The sequence below is a fragment of the Passer montanus genome, unplaced genomic scaffold (assembly GCF_014805655.1).
Source record: "Passer montanus isolate IOZ18808 unplaced genomic scaffold, ASM1480565v1 scaffold53, whole genome shotgun sequence".
NCBI lineage: Eukaryota > Metazoa > Chordata > Aves > Passeriformes > Passeridae > Passer > Passer montanus.
This window is the reverse complement of record NW_024370263.1, coordinates 6,759,158-6,776,684: the sequence shown is the minus strand read 5'-3', so window position 1 is coordinate 6,776,684 and position 17,527 is coordinate 6,759,158. Positions and strand designations below refer to the sequence as shown.

General features: G+C 55.0%; 1 protein-coding gene across 14 annotated transcripts in view; it reads left to right on the top strand.

Moving 5' to 3' along the window:
* The window catches only part of NCOR2 (nuclear receptor corepressor 2), a 226,887-nt gene that overhangs the window by 197,949 nt on the left and 11,411 nt on the right, over positions 1-17,527 (top strand). For 12 of the 14 annotated variants that reach the window (XM_039724633.1, XM_039724632.1, XM_039724631.1 and 9 more), the window contains 16 exons: positions 2,988-3,143; positions 3,597-3,736; positions 3,818-3,923; positions 4,574-4,678; positions 5,518-5,621; positions 8,018-8,168; positions 11,615-11,767; positions 12,120-12,206; positions 12,667-12,941; positions 13,718-14,081; positions 14,827-15,057; positions 15,151-15,396; positions 15,529-15,678; positions 16,101-16,241; positions 16,352-16,514; positions 17,037-17,470. In XM_039724633.1, coding sequence (XP_039580567.1) covers positions 2,988-3,143; positions 3,597-3,736; positions 3,818-3,923; positions 4,574-4,678; positions 5,518-5,621; positions 8,018-8,168; positions 11,615-11,767; positions 12,120-12,206; positions 12,667-12,941; positions 13,718-14,081; positions 14,827-15,057; positions 15,151-15,396; positions 15,529-15,678; positions 16,101-16,241; positions 16,352-16,514; positions 17,037-17,470 — 3,006 coding nt within the window. The remainder of the gene's footprint in view (positions 1-2,987; positions 3,144-3,596; positions 3,737-3,817; positions 3,924-4,573; positions 4,679-5,517; positions 5,622-8,017; positions 8,169-11,614; positions 11,768-12,119; positions 12,207-12,666; positions 12,942-13,717; positions 14,082-14,826; positions 15,058-15,150; positions 15,397-15,528; positions 15,679-16,100; positions 16,242-16,351; positions 16,515-17,036; positions 17,471-17,527) is intronic. The other 2 variants (XM_039724630.1, XM_039724626.1) reach the window with 1 other exon arrangement.

Genomic DNA, 17,527 nt, shown 5'->3' with positions numbered 1-17,527 from the left:
GATCTCCTGTGTTGTAAACCTGTGCAGATCTGATGCTGCACTGCTCAGCTTCCTTGTGAGCTGGGTGCCACTGCCAGCACTCCAGCCTGGAGCTCTGCATGGCCTGTGTCCCAGTGCTGCAGCTCCAGGTTCCTCCTGCCCACAGGAGGATGAGGAGGTGAGGCAGATGAGTGGGTATGAGGTACAAGGCAGGCTTTAGGTGTTGAAGTCACCCACTCCACTCTGTGGCCTGCTGGCACCATTATCAAATACAAGGATCTGTTATCCAGGTGGATCTTTTGTTGCTTTGTTCTCTGCAAAGCACTAATGATATGAAGCACTTTATTCTCTCCTCTGTACAGCTCTGAATCTTTCATGTTAATGAAAGTAATTATGCCTCCCTATATCCCTGCAAACATTTCAGTAGGTCTTGGGCTCCAGCTGTGTGCTCTCCAAGCCCTGTGTGGCTGTGCATCTGTGCTGGGTTCCACAGTGGGTCTGGCATGCATGTGGACCCCAGGCTGGTCTCCTCTGTTCACAGTGGGAATGCGTTTCCCTTTTGAAAAGCAGAAGGTTTGTGATGAGTCACCTCAAGGGGAGAAATCAGCTCCCCCAAAGTCCTGGTTTCAGTACAAGTATGGACTCAGGCACAGTCTCAGTTCTCTCTCTGCCTCTTGGAACACATCCTGGCTGTGGGTCAGAGGTTAGAAGGGAGATAGCCAGATATTCCTGGCAAATCTGCGTGCATCCCTTCCCTCCCCTGCTCTCTGAGCCATCCCAGTGGAGTGGCAGGCATCCAGACTGCAGACATCGTGCTGCCACATGGCTTGGAGTTGAAAGGGAGAGTCCAGCCCAGCCTGCAGAGCCCTCTGGAAAGCAGCCCTCTGCCACCTCTCAGCAAGGGGCTGACTCCACCAGAGCAGGTACTGCTGTTCCTCCCTGGCTTGATAAGAGAGCTGGAACTCCTGCGGCCGCTCCGGAGATCAACATCCTTCACACCGCTCTGGATCCGCTTCAAAGCCAAGTCTTGCACACATCCTGGCCGAGGCGTTGGCTGCCTCGAGCTGCTGGCTGGGGCTCTATCAGCTTGGAGGGTGGCCAGCCAGCCATACCTTCCTGAGTCCTCCTGGCCTTCCCTGCTAATCACGGGGCTGGGCAGAGGCAGCCCTGCCTGGATCTCACCCACAGGCACACAGATCCCTTTCCCCAGTGCTGGGTTGCTGTCGGGCATATCTTTGGTTATCACTGGGCGGCTGGAGCGCCAGCAGTGTGTTTGGTGTTGATTTAGTTGTGTTTCATTTGGCCTCTGTAGGCAACGGGGAGCCAAGAGCATTAATTTGGATGACGGATCATATAAACTCTGACTCCTTCGCTCCCATTCCAGGGACTTGATAAACGGTAATAGGAACTCTCTCTTCCCCGTGTAAGTGCTATTTTATCAAAAGCTGGCTGAGTTATAGCCACCCTCTAATGCGGGGGCAATTAGGAACTGGCCACATTTCACAGGCTGGAGAGGCTCGCACGGGAGGGGAGGCTCCCACGGGGAGGGGAGGAGGAGGAGGCTCTCCGAGAGCCATCCAGGGTGCACACAGCCTTGGCTGACAGTGCCTTGGCTTAGGGAGCATCTTCAGCTGGGAGATCCCAGCCCTGTTTGCCCCCACACGAGCAGAGCTGAATGGGGCCGAGCTGAGGGGGAGAAGATCAGGGAGTGTGGGTGTGCCAGAGACTCTCCATCAGTGAGGAGGAAGTGCCTGGATGCCCCTCTGTTGGCAGGATGAAGGGATCCTCTCTGGGATCCTACATGGGGACAGAAGAGGTCACAGCCAGGGTCTGGTCCCACCAGGCTGCACAGGTGTGAGTGCCTGCACACTTCTGTGTGCCCAGAATAGATTTCTTGTCTCACTGAGGCAGACAAGAATAATCTCCCAGCTTCTGAGTACACTGAGCATTAATAACGATAATGTAGTAAAGCCTCATTAAATTGGGCCTCTGATAATCTACTTGCCCTATTATTAGGCTTAGCAGGATTCAGCATCTATTTTTATCAAAAATTGATGGTTAAAGGCTGGGTTCATTTGTGATTGCTATTGTTTACTGCCCAGTTCCTAATTTCTGGTCAATGCAAACATTACACAGGTGGATCTGGGGAGGAAGGGCAGTGCAAAATGAAGTGTTTATTGATTACAAGCAAATCCTTCCAAACCTGCCTCTAATCCGTCCAGAAAAGGCTGTCTCATCCGTCTGCTTTGCCAAGCATGAGGATGCACTTGGCATAGAGCTGGTGCAGATGAAGCCTCTCTTTTCCTCAGCATCTTCCAGCACATGGCAGGGTTCAGGTGTGCCCAGCACAGCTCCTCCATCATTAAACTCTTCTTGGCCTCCCATCAGCCTTTTTATAGCCAGGATGATCCCAGCCTGGTATCCAGGATGGGAACCAGGTAATTTTGGGAAGCTGCACACTACAGTGTAGTCACCAGTGAGCTGGTGCCCTCTGGATGTCCCCCATGCACCAGAGGGATGCCAGCATTGCTGCTTCTTGGCTTTAACCTCAGGGAAGGATTTGGTGGCACCATCTTTAATCCTCCAGCCCTGCCATGCTGGGATGATGTGGAGCTGTGGGCACAGGCAGGAGCTGCCCAGGAGCAATTCACTAATAGCCAAGGAGCTGGACTCTGCATGTCAAATGCCATCTCTCCTGGGTGAGGTAGGATGGCACCAGGTCCATGGAGCTTCTTGCAGGCAGTGAGCACCAGCAGAGTCACCAACAAACATCCCACTGCACTTTAAACCTGAGTAAAATAATAAATGCAGGCAAATCCAGGCAGTGACAATGAGCTTTTTCCTTTTAGCTTGGCTGTGGAGCTCAGCCCTCACCTCATGGCCAAGTTGGACTGAACTGAAGCCATCTCCTGTGCTTGGAGCTGGCTCTTGCCTCCCTGCTGTGCTCACAGGGACCCCTCACTCATGCTGGCCCCTGACCACGCAGTTTCTTTCTGTGTCCTTTGCAGAGAAGTCCGTGCATTTCTCAGCCATCGCCGAGGTTCAGAAGCTGAGTGCAGAGTCAGTGGCTGCCTCCTGCTGGCCCCCTGTCCTGTCCTACCCCCGGGATGTGATCAAAACTTCTCCCCAGGCGGAGCCCCACTTGTTCCAGTATAACCCACCAGGCAAGTGAAACCCACTGGCTGCGTGGCATGTGCCCTCCCCTGCCTGCCCTGGACTGAGCCCAGAGGCTGTGCTTACAGCCAGCATCACAGGTTGGGCTCTTTAAAGGTCCCAGGGTGGTCAGGTGTGTCTCCCAACTCTGGCTGGGGCAGGGGTAGGGATGTGGTTTGTCACAGAGCAGTGTGGGTGCAAAGTCAGACAGGTTTTATCCCTCTCTGGCTGGAGGGCAGACAGGTTGGGCACAGCTCATTTTCTGCCTGCAGAGGGGACAAGGCAGTAATTTAAACTATTCCAGTCCTTTCCAAAATGACCATGTGACTTGGAGCTCGTGCAGGCTCACAGCCAGCCAGGTCACTGCAGCCAGCCCCTGCTCCCTCCCCTGCCCCTTTGTTCTCTGATGGCTGCAGCCACTCTGCCTGCCCTCAGTCTCACTGACATCTGTGTTCTCCTCACAGGACACCCCATCCCACTAAACCTGCATGAGAGCTCTCGCTCAGGGCTGCAGAGACTAGCCAGCATCTCCAACCCTCCTCCCCTCATCTCCTCCACCAAGCACCCCTCTGTGCTGGAGAGATCCGTCGGATCCATTTCCCAGGTAGGGCATTGAAAAGTGAGAGTGGTGGAGGTGCCTCACAGGGACCATCAGTTGCTCCTGACCTCTCCTCTTGCCCCACAGGGAATGCCCATCCAGCTCCACACACCCTACAGCCCTGAGCACGCCAAGGTCCCCGTTGGCTCCATCACCATGGGCCTGCCACTGACCATGGATCCCAAGAAACTGGGTAAGGAACTGGGAGATGAGTTGTTTTTCACGAGTTCTGAGAGCAGGAGGGAGTGAGCTTGCCAGAGGTGTAGGGGAAGGGAGGAGCACAGCATGGGAGCACAGAGAGAACTGCTAAGAGGATGAAAGGATTACTCCATCAGGGGAGCAGAGACACTGGGAGCTAAATTTATGCAGTATAGGAAAGCAACAGCTCAGTCAGGGACACTTCCCAGCCTATAAATACCCTTCAGGTAGTACTGTGATCGAAGGAAGGAAATATATTGTTCCTCAAGCTGGTAGGATAAAGAGTAAATGGCCTGAAGTGAACAAAGAAAGTGTTTAGTCTGCAGATTTGGAAGCTTTTCTTAACAGCAGGAGGGAATGGGTGAGGGATCAAGCCTGAGGAGGAGAGATATGAGCTGTTTCTCACTGTTATAAACCAGCACAGGGTTTTGAGTGTCAGCTGTGGTCCTGGTGTGGGCAGTGCCAGGGTGAAGGATCTGGCTTTGCTCAATGGGTGAATTTGTGCATTCACCACCCTGGGGAAGCTCATCCCAAGGAGTTGGGAATGGCAAAGGTGCCACAAAGGTGCTGCCTCCGGGCTGGCACTGCCAAGGGCTGTGGCCTCATGTCCTGCACCTATGCTGATACCTGGTTAATGTTTTCCAGTGCCTTTTCCTGGAGTAAAGCAGGAACAACTTTCTCCTAGAAGCCAGGCCAGCCAGCCAGAAAGTCTGGTTCTGCAGCCATCCCAGGAGGGCTCCATCCTGCGGGGTGAGAACACGGAGTGGGGGCCTGTGCCCCAGCCTTGGGGAGGGAGGGATGCTGGCACTGCCAATCCTGGTGGATCCACACTGGCTGCAGCTGCCCAGTTTGACTGGTTTGACTGGAATTGTGCCCAGCTAAAGGGGTCTCTTTGCCCCTTTTCTCTACCTTCCCAAATCAGGGCTTCTAGTGTTGATTCTGGTGGAGGTTATGTGTTCAAGGGGCACCTGAAAATCTGTTGCTTAAGACAAAGCAAGACCTGTTTAAATTACATTAATTGGTATTTTCATGCTCTTCATTGTTGCTGCTGCAGCTGGACAGGGACCCCATTTTGGTTAAATGCAGCTCTGATGGGTTTATTTCCCCATTACCAAGCAGAAGAAAATAAATGCAGAGGTTTCTGGTTTGTGAACCCCCACAGTAAGACAAGCCAAGAGCCTGAGTGCTGTGGGCTGGCTCCAGCCCAGGACAGATCTGTGTGAATGAACTCAAGCCACCCTGAGCTGCATCTCACCACAGATCTGCTCTGATCACATCAGGAGAGGCTGAGCCAGGCTGTGCTTTCTCCCAGGCTCATAAATCTGCTCAGCACCTCCACAAAGACAGCAGGGAGCTGATAGCCTCAAAAGACCTATATTTTACCTCCTCTCCACCCCACGCTCACAAGGATGGGTTTCTCAAGAGACTTGGCACAAAGAGTTCTGCAAGGCTTGGGGTTGAACACTGACAGCTCTTGGAGGGTGTCCCACAGAGACTGGGTCAAATCCTGCACTCAGCAGTCTCAGCCCCACAGGTTTTGTGCTGAACAGCAAATCCAGCCCCCAGCTCACAGGTTTTGTGTCCTACAGGTACTTCCCTCAGCTCTGCCTCGGGAGGAAGCATCACCAAAGGAACACCCACGTCCAGACCCCCTCCGGAGTCGCCCATCACCTACCGAGGGTCCATCACACACGTAGGTCCCTTGTCACCCCTGGGTGCTGGCAGCTGCAGCCTGTGCTGCTGGCCATGGGCACTGGGGGTTTGTGGGGCACTCTGGGTGTGCTGTGCAGCAGCTCTGTGATGCTCCCACCCCATGGAGCCCCTCAGAGAGGTCTGCAGACAGCCCCCACTTGGGATGGCACGAGCGGTGTCCCATGGGTGAGGACTGCAGAAGGGCAGAGCCCAGCAAAGAGCAGTGCAGCCTTACAACACCTTTAAACCCAGCTTTGCCTTTTGTAGCTATCAAGAACAGAGGCAAAAGCAGCTGTAAATGGCTCTGGCAAAATCATCTTACCAGGGGAAGAAAGTGGAGGGGAGCAAAGGAGATGGGTGGAGGGCCAGGCCAGGTGGAGGAGGGAGGAGGCTGTGAGGGGCAGCTGAGGTAGCAAGAGCTCCTGCAGGGCTGAGCGTGCTGTGCTGGGGGTCCTGCCCAAAGGCTCTTCAGCAGGAAGATACTTTGGCCTTAATCTCTACCATCCATCTTCAGAAGAGCAGCTGGCAAGCGGGCGATAGTTTCTTGCAGTGTGAGTTATTGCTCATCTGGTAACAGAGCAGAGAGCATTAAAAAAAAAATCTGTTTCCCATGGGGATTTTATCTGGCCATCATTCAGATATTTAAAGACATTCAGGCTCCAATTTTTGCCTGCCTTCTTCAAGGAGGATGACCATGTTCACTTTGGCCCTGGAGACCTGATCCTGAATCCTGGCCCAGAGCAAAGGCTTAGCTTGCCTGGTGCCCTGTGTCCAACAACTGCCAGGAGTGGGTGCTCAGGGGCTGTAAATAGCCCATCAGAGCAAACACTTGCTCCATCCTCTGAGAAGCTCCTGCAGCAGCTGTGGGCAGCAGTGGTTGGGCATGAAGGACCTTGAGTACCATGTGCCAGTTGAGGAGATCAGCAGAGTTTATTGAGACACTGTTTTTCATCCAGTTAATGAATCCAGCCAGCTAATGAATCCATCCAGATTCCTTTGTTTGGCTGGGGATTAAGGTGCCAAGGCCAGACCCAGGGTATTGCCTGGCTCTCCTGCTGGCCCAGCAGCCTGCATCCCTCCTCTCCTGCTGGGGAGAAGGAGCCCCCTGTTCTGGCAGCAGCTCCTGGTACCAGAGCTGATACTTGATCTCAGATGAGTCATCCAGTTCACAGGAAGCAGATCTTGAATATATGCTCTCTGCTCTGAAGCCATCTGTCATCACTTGCTTTCACATCCCCTCGGAGCACGTCTGTGGGAGATCTGTGCCTTACCTGGGGCTGGGAGAGCCACTACCAGGTGCCCAGATCCACTGCAAGCGTGGGTGACCAGGGCACTGAACCCACATGCTGGCATGCCCTGGCTTTTGGGGACTGCTGCTGCTCTCCGGGCTTGGTAGAGAGCAGGGGCACCCCCAGGCAGGGGTGGGGAAAGAGCCTGAGTGGCACAGCCTGGAAGCACCAGCAAAGCTGGCACGGGCATCACGTCCCAAGGCTTCCCCCAGGCATCAGTCCCAGGGCTTGCTGGGGTTAGCTGAGCTGACTAGGCAGGTGTCAGTCAGGAGTGTCACTGACAGCATCACTGTGCCTTCCCAGAGATGGGGAAGGGGGGCTGTCACCCCATGGTGGCTGTTCCCAGTTGGCACCAACAGGTTACAGTGGCAGAAGGGTGTTAATCACGAGTGGCTCCTCAGGGACATCCAGCTCTGTGTGTTTTGAAGGGGTTTCGGGTGCTGTGAGCTGTGTCTGCTTGTGGTGAAGGAGAGGTTTCAGTTCACACTGGTGTGTGTGGGGAGCCTGCTGGTGCTGCTGTTGGAGAGCTGAGGCGGGCTCTGCTCCCCGACCTGCTGCGGGACCGGTTTCGCTGTCGCCTCCGTCTCGGCCGGGCGCGCTGCCAGCCGCAGCTCCCGCACGCAGGCAGCTCCATGAAGGTCACTCTGCTGCCAGCAGATGTGCCTGGGTGGGCAGGACATCTCTGTGGCTCCTGTGCCAAGCTGGGGAAACAGGCTGCAGGGAAAAAGCTAATGCTGGAGCAGTGCCTGCTGTCACTAAGGCGTCCTCAGGGGAGCACCAGCCCTGTCCCCCAAACCTGGGGAGAGGGAGCAGGCCAGGTAGCTTACCCCAAAACACACAGGGTGAGAGTTGCTGTTTGGAGGGCTGCGCTCTCCTCATCCCCTGCCTGTTCCCAGCAGCCTCACACAGATCACGTACCTTTTTACTGTGCTCGTTATCACTCTCATCAATAATTAAGCTGCAAGTCCCTCGCTGTTGGCTGCGCCGGGAAGCGGGGGCCGGGTGTGCTCCCTGCGCTCAGCTTCCCGCGAGGAACAGCCTGTCCCCGCACGGCGTTGGCTTAATTGGTTGTGACACTGTTAAATATGGATCTTGGTGGCTTTCCAAGGGCACCCCGGCAGAAGTGCTGTACAAAGGAACCATTACCAGGATAATCGGAGAAGACAGCCCCAGCAGAGCAGAGAAGGCGAGGGAGGATGCCGTGCCCAAAGGACATGTCATCTACGAAGGGAAGAAAGGCCACGTGCTGTCCTACGAGGGTAAGTCCTGATCCTCTCTGCCTTTTTAGGGCAGATGCCAGGGGTTTGTGCCACTGTGGCTGGGACTTGGAAGCTATTTGAGGAAAGGCTGATGAAGTACAATGGGCCAGCCTCCTGTCTCTGCTTCCAGCGCTTCTCTCTCTCTGTCCATCTGTCCCTTGTGGTTATCTTGTCTTAGAGATGGCAGGCAGGGTTGCAGTGATTTTGGGAAACAGGGATGAGGAGAGGACCAGACAGGAAGGTGTTACCTTCTTCCCTAGCACCCTGTAGTGGAAGGGTGATTGAAAACATTATGAGAGCACTCCCAAACTCTTGGGCCAAGGTAGACTCAAACCTGCAAGATGGAGGCAAGTGAGATAGTTCAGCATGAAGGTTTATTTGGATGTCAGGTTCTCACCTGCATTGACTTGGGCACCCTGAGGCTTTTCCAGCATGGGACTGCCCTGCAGGAATCCTCGTGGAACCAGCCTCAGTGTCTGGTGAGTTTTGCTGGAGCTGTTGGAGGTGGTGAAGCCATTCCTGCATCCCACAAGGAGCCTGTCTGGGGGGGTGTTGGCTGCTGCTGCACCCCTGCAGCACAGGAAGGCTTTTCCTCAGTAGCTGCCAGCAGTGCCTCACTGCATTAGTGGTACCAGCAGGTGGTCACCAGCTGCTCCTGCCTGCTCTGCGCCTGCTCAGCCCCTCACAGCACTGCCCATCAGAGCTGCTCTGTGTCCCCCTGCCTCCCGTTGGAGATAAGCAGATGTTGCTCTCCACTGAGGCTGGAAACAGCCCCATTCTTGCCTTTCACTGTTTGCTGGGTCAGGCATCTCCTGTGGAGCTGGACTCCTGCTGGATTGCACCTGTAGTCAAGAAGAGCCAGCTTAGAGATGCTGCAGCCCTGGATCCTCTTGGGGTAAAGCACTGGTGTGTGTTCTGTGTGCACAGGGATGGCTGTCCTCATGTGTCACCTCCCTTCTCAGTTGAGTTTGGAGATGGCTAAGGAGCTGATCCCAGCCTCAGCTGCCTCAGTAGGTGTCTCTGGGAAGCTGCTGTGCTGCCTGAGCCTCTGCCTCCCTCCCTGGGGCACAGTATCCATTCCAGCCTGCCGGGCAGCCTGGGCCCTGTGGGCAGTGCTGCAGGCAGTGTGTCCCACTGAATCCCTTTCCTCATGGCCACCAGTGCAGGCAGCTCCTTTTATCACAGGCTGGGTTGTCATATCCAGGGCTGGAGGCAGAGGGTTCAGGTCAGGCCATGGGGACAAGCTTCAGCTGTTGTCACCTCTGTGTGTGTCCTGGGACCACAGGGACCTTTCAGGACAGGGCTCTGTGCTGTGCCTCCCGCCTGCCTCATGGAAACTGGCTCACAGCATGTCCCCTGGGTCCTGTCAACTCTAGCCCAGATAAGAAATGTCACCAAGGAGGACTTGACTGGATGCCCTTTGGGACAGTTGGCAAGGCTTGGACAGGGAGGACGCAGGAAGTGTTTCAGGACTTGTTTGTGCAAGAAGCTATTTTAATCACCTCTGCCCGGGCTGGGGGACGAACAAGGCTGGTCTCAGAAATAGCAACATCAGGGAGAGATGGGGAGTGCTCCTGGCAGTGAGGGCTGCCCATGCCCAGAGCTGGGATCCCGCTCCAGGCAATGAGGGAGAGCTGCAGACCAAACTCTCCCCTGCTGTTTGTGTCAGCCTGAGTCTCCCTGGCTGCAGCCTGTGTCCGTCACCTCTCACACTACCCCCCGTGGACACAGATGAGGAATTAATTCCTTCCTCTCCCCAGCAGCCTTTTACATGCTTGATAGTGTTTATCACATCCCAAGTGATCCCACGAGCTGCTGCAGCCTTGCCAGCCCTGCCTCTCTCCTTCCCCCTGTAGAGCGAGGCTGAGCAGCCCAGGAACAGAAGAGTTAAAAAAAAAAATTAAATAAGAAAACTGAAACTGTTGGTGATTATGAATTTTGGCAAGCAGAAAAAAAATTGCAAATTCTTTAGTGTCATGAGGGTGCTTAAAATAAAAGAGCTGTAATGAGACGAGATCCTGTAGCATGTGTGAGCTGAATTGTGCTAGATTGGTTATTCTCATCCTGCATATGATTGCTGATGGCTTCTGCAAGGCGAGGAACGTGGGCTTGGAATGGTTTTCTTTCTGTTTAGTCTCTCTTCTCCCTCACGCCCTCCCCCTGCTTCCCGGTGGTACAAAGGGTGCCTGGGAGCACGTCCCCTCCTGCAGAAGGGCTGGTGGCAACAGATGTGCCTTGATGACAGGCTGCAGGCACATCACCCTCGTGGTGCTTGGCTGATTCTGAATGTCACCCCCGGATTTCTGCTGTCAGATGGAGCTGAAGCAAAGGCTCAGGCACGGACCCCCTCTTGTTTCCCCACACACAGCCCCAAACACTTTGTGGATTGAGTGGGTGCTGATTGCGGAAACCAACAGTGGGTGTGAAGTTGTAATAATCCCATTTTATTAATTACTGGTTTTGCCAAGGAGGAGTTTTGTTCCTGATTGTCCACAGTAGAATGAATGTTTTTAACTTCCCTGCTTTCTCTAATTGTACAGCCACCTTCTCTACCCACAAAGAGGAGGATTAGTGCACTGGCAATGCTTGGCAAGGGCAGCCTGGCCAGGGATGATGGGCAGAGGCGTTTGTCTCTCCTAGCTGACATCCTGTTTGGAGCTCATGGCATAAACCCAAGGCATTCAGCTGGATCAGAAGCTGCTGAATTCACAGCTCGCTGCACATGATGGGTGCCCATTGCCTGGGGTGGGCGTGATGCTGCCTGGCACGGGCAGGGCTGTGCTGGTGCTTGGGCTGTAGCTCAGGACAGGTGTCCACTGCTTGTCCACAGGGAACCTGCTCCAGGTTTGGATCAGGGGCAGTCAGTGGTCTCTCCTCACTCTGCATTCACTCCATCAGTCCTGCTTTGTACCGTCTCTCCCAGTTCCTGTGTGTGCTCTGTGCCGTTTCAAAGGAATCATTCTCAGCTTTGCTTCTCCTCCATTTTCCCTGATTTTCTCATCCAGGGAGTGTCTCGGCAGATGTTAAGGCTGGCCAAGATCCCAAACAGTAGGTGTCTAGCAAAAATCAAAACAAACAAGGAAAAAAACCAGAACTCCCCAGACCCAAAGAGTCAAGTTCAGTGGAACTGCAGCTGCTCCCACTGGCTCGGGGCTGTCCTGCTGCCTATGGGGTGGCCCCACCAGCGAGGGAGGGAATGGGACACGACTGGGTGGATGCTCCTACCCAAGAGGGAGGCACAGATCTGGAGTCTGAGGCAGGCAGGGAGGGGAGAGAACACCAGCTGAATTTCCTGGAAGCCAATCCCGTGCGATGTTTCTGGCACCGCGTAGCGGCGGCTGATGCTGGGATGAGACCTGACCCCTCAGCAACGCACACAAACAGCAGTAAACACCCTCTCTTGGCCCGGGCTGATCTTCCATGCCTCTTGGTGTTCTCCCCTGCAGGTGGAGTTGCTGCTTCTCAGTGTCCCAAAGAAGACAGCAGGAGCTCGGGAGCTTCCCATGAGACCACAGGAACTAAGAGGACCTATGATATGATGGAGGGGAGGATCAGCCGGGGCTTATCAGCCCGTGATACCTTATCTACCAGCATTGAAGGTGGGTCTGCATGAAACCTTTCACCTGTGTCAGTGACCTGTGGAGATCTCATCTTGTCTGCTGTCTACATGGTACATCTTCCTGTGGCATTGTTCTGGCAGTGGTTAGCTGGTATCCCAACAGGACAGCATCTAACCAGCATGGGAAAAAACCAGAATGTTTGGTTTGCCTCGAGTGTCTGTCCTGAAGGACCACCTTCAGGAATTAAAAAAAAAAAAAAAAAAGGAAAAAAAAATTTAGAAATTGTTGGTATTTTTCCTTGTTGTCCCAGCATCCCTGGTAACACTGCACATACTCATTGTAAATTAATTGCTGTGTCACAGCCTGAGTTTCCCTCTTGGATCTCTTGTAGGTCTCATGGGTCGAGCGATCCCTCCAGACCGACACAGTCCCCATAACCTAAAGGAGCAGCATCACATGCGAGGCTCAATTACACAAGGTAAAACCTGGCAGCACAAGATGGGCATGGACAGGGGAAGTGTCTCATGTGCATGGCCCCTTGTTCTCATCGTCAGGATGGGACAGGAGGAAGCAAGGATGGGCACGTCAAGGTCCAGCTGCAGATCTTTGCAGCCCCTGCTTTGTGCTCAGAGAGGTTTTCAGTCTTGCTCAGCTTCTACCGACCTTAATTCTGCCCAAGTCAGGGACAAAACTGTCAGTGATTTGCATGAAGCATGTTGAAATTAGTGTGAAATGGGTGCAGGAGGTGGTGGTAGATGTGGGGTGGACCAGCTGCATTAGCAGTATAGCTGCTCTGTGGGCTCAGTTGGGTACCAGTCCCTGAGTTACATATGTTAAACAGAGACCCCCTAGAAGTGAGTATCTGCATGGAGACTGGGAGGCCAGGGTCTGCCTGGTGGGGTCACCCTCTGCATCCATCATCTGCTTGGGGGTTGCAGGAATACCTCGATCCTATGTGGAGGCCCATGAGGACTACCTCAGAAGAGAAGCCAAACAGCTCAAGAGGGAAAACACTCCACCAAGGGACTTATCTGATGCCTACAAGGTCAGATCTCACGATCTGACTCCTCTGAAAATGAAATCAGCCCATGAAGACCTGGTAGCCACAGTGAAGGAAGCAGGAAGATCAATCCATGAGATCCCCCGGGAGGAGCTGAGGCGGACACCAGACATCTCTCTGACCAGACCTCTGAAGGAAGGTTCCATCACGCAGGTGAGTATGGAGCGAACACTGGATGAGATCAGTCCTGCTCAGACTGCTGCCCTTGCACAGATCCTGGGAGCCATTCCCAAGGTAAAGGAGAGCAGAGACAGCTTTGTGTTGCATCACTGGTAAGAACTGACTCTGCTTGGGTACAGGTTGTCCTGCCCCATCCTTTGAAGGGATCCCTTCCAATCCAAAACTTCCTATAATCCTTCCCTGCAGATAAATACAAAGCCCAGGGAACCCCTGGCACATTAAGAAAGCCATGATCCATCTAGATGTGTAAGGAGAACCTTTGCCTCTTTTCCAAGAACAAAGTCAACTTGGTGGCCTCAGCATTTGTGACTCTGGATGCACATAAACTTGGTCTCCTCCCTTCATGGGCAAGTGGCAACCCAGCAGGGCCAGTAGTTAGGATGAAACATGGCATGCTATCTCCTGTTGGTCTCCAAATATTTGCAGGGTTCCCATGGCACCTTGCAGTCCTGTCCCATTTCACAGTGTGTGTAGGAGAGAGGCGTGATGGGCACAGCCAGCCTTCGGCAGTGACTCATCATCATCTTGTTGGAGCACAACAAGACATGCAGGATGGGCCCTCCACCCTGCCCTGTGCCGAGTGGCTCTCTCTGCTCTGCCGACGGCTGTTTGCTGTTTGACTGAGCAAACCTTGTGCATTGACCCACTGAATGAGGCCTCCTGAGTCCTGTTGAAACTCAGTGGGATGCAGTCACTGGGCTCCTTCTGTTCTAGGCCCCTTTGATGTCCCCTCTGCCTCCTGTCCCCAGGGTACCCCACTGAAGTATGACAGCAGCTCCTCCTCCTCGAGCACCAAGAAGCACGATGTGCGGTCCATCATCGGCAGTCCCGGCAGGACTTTTCACTCTGTGCATTCTCTGGATGTCATCCAAGACCCGAGGAATCTGGAAAGAGCTTATGAAGAGAGCCTGAAAAACAGGCCAAGCCCTGTGACAAACTCGGGTGGCTCCATCGCCAGAGGAGCTCCTGTGATTGTACCCGAGCCGGGCAAACCCCACCAAAGTGCCCTCGGCTATGAGGACCACCAGGGAGGGCACAGCACGGCCTTCAGCAGCCACTTGCACAGAGGGTCTCCAGTCTCCACACGGGAGTCCACCCCACGACAGCACGAAGGTACTTCTCAGACCTTTTATTTGCTGGTAAGATTTCTAACAGCTGAGCAGGTGAGGTGCACGGGAGGTGGCTGCTGACCCCACCTGCCCAAGCGATTCCCAGCAGGTGCCTGTTGAACCTGTTCTTGCCAGCACCCCACACCCACGGCTGACTCATGGCACTGGGGTGGCTGCCAGGGACAGCTGGGGCTCAGTGCCCTTCCTGGGAGTGCTCACACTGTTGAAGTGAGGGCACTTTACCTGCACCAGGGTAGCCAAAGAGAGACTTGGGCCAAGGCTGGTGAAGCCATTGGTGTTTCTAAAGTGTCCTCCCTGTCCCATCAGCGGCCCACAACACTCCTTTTTCCATAGGTGGGCAGTAAAGCAGTGCTTGGGACACTGGGTGGGAGATGTTCACACTTCTCACTAACAGCAGCAGTGACCTCCTTGTGCTGAAGAGTGTGGTAGCAAGGCTGCACCATCGTCAGCTTGTGCAGGCCAGGGTGAATGCACAGATTGCCCAGCATGGATGTGCTGGGGTGAAAGGATGATTTGGGAAAGGCCTCTCTCCCAAGGGGCAACTGGGACTTGGCCCACCCAGACCTTGGTGGTGTAACAGGGCATGGCAGTGCAGGGAGGAGGGAAAGGTCCCTGGAGTTCAGGGTAGCTACGATTGTCCCAGTGGGACATGCTTGGCCAGAGGCATCCCTCAGGGACATGGCTTGGCCGCAGTGCTCAGTCTCTGACTCATTTCCTTCTGCTGTCAGCAGGGAGCATCACTGCTGGGAAGCCGGTGTCCCAGGACAGGAAGATGACCCCCACGTCGAGAGAGCTCACCAACTCCAAGTCTCCGCACGCCCCCGTGCCCGACCACCACCACCCCATCTCCCCGTACGAGCACCTGCTCCGCGGCGTCAGCAGCGTCGATCTGTACCGAGGACACATCCCGCTGCCTTTCGACCCCGCCGCCATCCCCAGGGGAATCCAGCTGGAAGCAGGTACCTTGCCTGGCGGCACGCTTTCTTCTTTCCTTCTTACGCTCCAAAAGCCTGAGATCTGGGCCCTCACATCTGCATCCTTTTCTCTCCCAGCTGCTGCTTACTACCTGCCGAGGCACCTGGCCCCGAGCCCCACATACCCACACCTGTACCCCCCGTACCTCATCCGGGGCTACCCGGACACGGCCGCCATGGAGAACCGCCAGACCATCATCAACGACTACATCACGTCGCAGCAGATGCACCACAACGCCGCAGCCACGGCCATGGCGCAGCGGGCAGACATGCTGCGCGGGCTGTCGCCCCGGGAGCCCTCCCTCGCCCTCAACTATGCAGCAGGTCCTCCCAGAATGGCACTGTGCAGGGGTGTGGGAGGAGGAGGCTGGGCCAGGCTGGCACTGCCAGCTCCGGCACGGCCGAGCTTGCAGCAGCTCGGCGTTGTCCTGACAGTGCTCTCGCTTCTCTCTCCAGGCATCATCGACCTGTCCCAAGTGCCACACCTGCCCGTCCTCGTGCCCCCTACCCCTGGCACCTCTGCCACCACCATGGACCGCATCACCTACATCCCTGGACCCCCCCAGACCTTCGGCAGCCGGCACAGCAGCTCCCCGCTCTCCCCAGGTAATGCTGGAGATTGCTTTTCCAGTGGGAAAATGGGAAAATGATTGAGGAGGATGCTTGTAACCAATCCAAGGCCATGGGCTCAGCATGCCAGGACAGTGTAGGAGACCCTAAATTAATTCTCTCTCAGGACTGACTCCGTCTCTTCCTGCTTGTTGAGGGTTTCCTTGCTTTTCCTCCTTCTTCCCCAAAGCAAATGGCTCTGTGGAAGGTCATACCCTGGAGACAGCACCAGGACAGCTATTCCATTATTTGTCTGGGTTTTGTCGCGCTGGTTGCCCTCGTCTGTCCTGCTCCAGGTGACCTTGGATGGAGCCATTCCTTATCTGCTCTGCAGATACAGCAATGTGAAGAGCAGGGAGCACTCCCGGGGGGAATTGCTGTGTCTGCAGCCCTCTGACTGCCTTTTGGTTGGGTTTCAGGAGGGCCCACGCACATGACCAAACAGTCAGGATCATCGGTGTCCGAACGGGAACGGGAGCGGGAGCGGGAACGAGAGAGGGAGCGTGAAAAATCCATCCTAGCCTCCACCACAGTGGAGCATGCGCCCATCTGGAGACCAGGTAGGCTGGGGAGGAGTCCACCCTGCACCCTGGGACCTGTGCTGGGTGGAAGGTAGGGTTAGGGCTGTTGGACAGAGAGCTAAAGAAGCCCTTCCTTGTGCTCTCCGCAGGTACAGAGCAGTCCAGCAGCCGTTCGTCCTCCCACTCTCACAGCCACCAGCACTCTCCCGTCTCACCCCGCACCCACGAGACCATCCAGCAGCGCCCCAGCGTGCTCCACAACACCGGCATGAAGATCATCTCCTCAGAGACACCCACCCCTTCCGTCCTGCGGTACGTTCCCCCCACCATGGTTTCCCATGCTTGCCTGGATGGTCTGCACCAGCACTTAATTAATGGGCACCTCTGAGAGGAAGGACTGGGAGTTGTTTTCCCTTCAGTGTCAGTGGGAGCAGAATTGGGGCTTTCAGGGAGTGGTGGGAAAAGGCACATTTTGGTGCCCCAATTCTTTTGCTTTTCCTGCTGCCAGGAGAAAAAGTAGGAGTGTTCCTGTGCCCAAATACAGGTATTGCTCCTCTTGCTGGAGATTACCTGGTGATAGGATTACCAAGGTCTCTGGGACCTGTCCATGGGTTTTATGTTCTCCAGTGCATTCAGGCCCAATACCTTATGGCCAGTTACTGTGGTGGAGGCTCCATCCAAGCCCTCCTCACTGGCCCTGCACGGCCCAACAATACATTCAGGAGGCCTGGAAGGAGCTCACCCGGGCAAGGCCGAACACTGAGGCTCTGGTAACAGCATTCCCTTTCTCCACGTGCTTCTCTCATCTTGGCCTTGTCTTCATTGTCCTTCCAGATCCTCCTCCACCACTACCACGTCACCGATCCGCTCTGCCGCCTTCCCCTCGGCCTCCACGCTGCGCTCCTCCCTCGGCGCGGCCGACGGCTACGCGGCCCCGCTGGACCCGGCCCTCCTGCAGAAAGAGGCCTCCAGGGTGAGGGAAGCCAAGGCAGAACGAGCCCAGACTGACAACAACGTCTACACCTCAAAGCTGCCCAGCGGGGCCAACCTCGAGCAGTCGCCTTCACCCATCAAAGCCATGGAGTCGAGAGCTTTGCCCACCTCCGGACCTGGCTCCTCTCATCACTATGGCAGAGGACAGGGGAAAAGCCAGCAGCACCACCACCCTCTGGACCAGCAGCACGCAGCCTCAGGCTCCGAGCAGCACAGTAGAGAAAAGAGTCAAAGTAAACGCTTTTCCATGCAGGAGCAGGAGCTCCGAGCACTCGGTAAGAGCACCACGACAGTGGCCAACTTCATAGATGTGATTATTGTGCACTAAATGT